Here is a 2,500-nt window from a genome sequence, read left to right on the forward strand (position 1 = left end):
CCAAAAATAGATGCACAGAACTAACATTTTTTTTAGCTCCTTGTAAGATCCAGACAATGAAGTTGTTTGGACAGGGATATAGATGAACCCTTTTGTCTAAGTAAATAAACTGCATTTATGTTCTGACAGGATAATATTCACTTTACTTTCTTTTAGTTCCAGCTGAGTAGCCAGGGCCCTCACTCCCGTGGCAGCTTCAGTCTGTATGATGAGGTATGATGTGTACAAAAGGCGCAGACCAGGACAAAACCTACAGCCTCCATTTGTTGCACAAGCCAAACAGACATTTTTCAAACTAATTAGCCAATAATATGCAAGAGAAAAAGTAATATCGTGCGACTAACAAAGGTGTTGATGATTGAGTGCTCACACTGTAATTAGTGTGTCAGGCCCTCGTTTCTCTGCCAAGCCTCAGCTATTAATTGCACCAAATTAGAAAACTATATCAGAGGCAAAATTATTCTTTCACTTGTCATTTTGAGAGAGGGAATTCATTCCATTCAAGAGGCAGGTTAAAAAGAGGGGAAGCAGATACTAATCTGCTTATGTCATGTAAATAAATGTTCCTTGTGCTATCTGTAAGGAACTGTGTGAGGCGTCTTAAAACTGCTGGAAAGTAGTTACCTTCCAAGTTGCTGCATTACGCCTGAAGTAAGCAAATGTCCGTGTAAACCAGCTGTAAATTTCATTAAGTGTTAACTGCCTGTCAGATGACTCCATGATAGCCTGAAATGAGACAAGATACAGAGTGACATAAAATAATGGTTTACTAACTAGACTAGATGACACTTTCTCATCCAAGCCTTACTTTAAGCATTAATGAATTTTAATTTAATCAGGCAAAGTTAATTTTCCCTTTACTTACCTGCCTTATGAGAGTTGCATAAGTAAATGGAGGTCTGACATCTGCATTTTTATAAAATTCGTAGTTGGGGGCAATCTCTATGAAAATAAAAACTAGGCGTTAATTCTGCTAATAACTCACATCATATATAATTGATTTTTCATATTTTCCCCTAGTATTGGTAAAGCGATTCAGGGAGGAAGCCACTGACTAGTGAAGGCACAAAGCATGACAGTGGAATTGAATTATATGGAAAAGGCCATTTCTGACGCGAAGTGCAAATGAAGCGTCCCCTAGTTGTTCGCGGTCCTTCAGGAACAGTGTGACCAGCTGGCCTGAGGATTTTTTCCAACAGCCAGGTCCTCTTTTAAGCGGGTGGTTTAGGCATGTTCTTACATGGACTTTTGCCCCCCTGCCATAATCTTTGCTTTTCTCCTCTAATACTTCTTAATGTATAACAGGATCATCCCTCAGCATCTGTGGCCATCTAACAAAGGAATCGCAAACCCCCTCACAAGCACACCCGTGTTAGAAATAACTTCACTTTTTGTAAAAAGAGGGCTCTGGGCTCATAATGGTTACAATGTGTGACTGTGATTATCCAGATGCCCCAGGGTGGGGGTGGGAGCTGGGGTGGGGAGTAGGGAGAAGGGGAAGAGAGGGAAGGAAGGTGAATTTTTGTTCCAGGCGAACTTTGCCTCTCAGGATGCTTCTTTAAGCAAAGTAGCTCACAGGTCTTAGGAGCGGTGGCAGGATTTCAGGTAGACAGCACCCCGATAAAGACTGAGTCCTGTAAAGCCCCAACCGTCTTGCATAAAGCAACAGTGCTTCATACATGTCCTTTTAAATGGCTCTTCTCATACTGCATTACTCACAGATGCTGGATGGCCCTCAGAGATCAAAGGATCTCATTGAATTGAGGTGATAATATGGGGCTATCCCCGACAACACATCTCTCAATGTCTCTAATGGGGAGAGCTTTCTTTCCTGAACAACCATTCAGAACAGTTCATCATGATGTGCTTAGGGAATCGCCCCTATTCGCATATACCAAGAATAAAACAATTATCACTCCATAAATCATGACTTGCGTTTCCATGTGCTCTGGAATGGCTCATGTACAGTTGCTTTGGCTACAGTTTTCCTCTCCCAAAGTAAAAGTGCTCTACTGAGCATTCATATCCTACCTGATGACATGGGAATGTTGTATTTGTCTGAATGTCTCCTTCGTATGGCTCCCACATTGGGCACACTGGCTGGGGTGATTACTGAGGGTCCCTGGGTAATCGGGGTGACTGGGGCCGTTGGTGTGGTAGGGGTTTGAGGTAAGCTCTGTGGGGATGTCTCCAACATGTTCTTCGACATGGTGACACTAGACACCAGATTTAGCTGCAAAGGCCCAAGAGAAGGGCAGGAAAAAGGTAGAGACAAGAGAAAAGACTTAAAAAGGTTTGACAAATGAGAGTGGATTCACTTCTACAGCTGTGTTGCCACTAATAAGCTGCAAAAGGAAGCAGCCAATCTCAACTAATTACAGGATGAAATTGTATCATAAGAACTCTAATTAGAGGATGCTGTTAGAGGTTATCTAATAATCTACTGCAATGTTACTTAGGACTAACTCCTTCTTGTCCTACCAGACTTCAGTGAAAGTGT

The 2,500-nt window shown here is 42.1% G+C and overlaps 1 protein-coding gene across 1 annotated transcript in view; it reads right to left on the reverse strand.

Annotated features, from left to right (window-relative positions):
* LOC306667351 (forkhead box protein P2-like) overlaps positions 1 to 2,500 on the reverse strand; it is a gene marked incomplete at its 3' end in the record, with an annotated part of 513,568 nt that overhangs the window by 34,279 nt on the left and 476,789 nt on the right. The window contains exons 13-15 of the mRNA XM_079149854.1: positions 2,032 to 2,233; positions 866 to 942; positions 625 to 726 (exon numbers count right to left, since the gene is read on the reverse strand). Of these exons, the coding sequence (XP_079005980.1) occupies positions 625 to 726; positions 866 to 942; positions 2,032 to 2,233 (381 nt within the window). The remainder of the gene's footprint in view (positions 1 to 624; positions 727 to 865; positions 943 to 2,031; positions 2,234 to 2,500) is intronic.

This window comes from Sciurus vulgaris (genome assembly GCF_902686455.1).
Source record: "Sciurus vulgaris genome assembly, chromosome: 8".
Classification (NCBI taxonomy): Eukaryota; Metazoa; Chordata; class Mammalia; order Rodentia; family Sciuridae; genus Sciurus; species Sciurus vulgaris.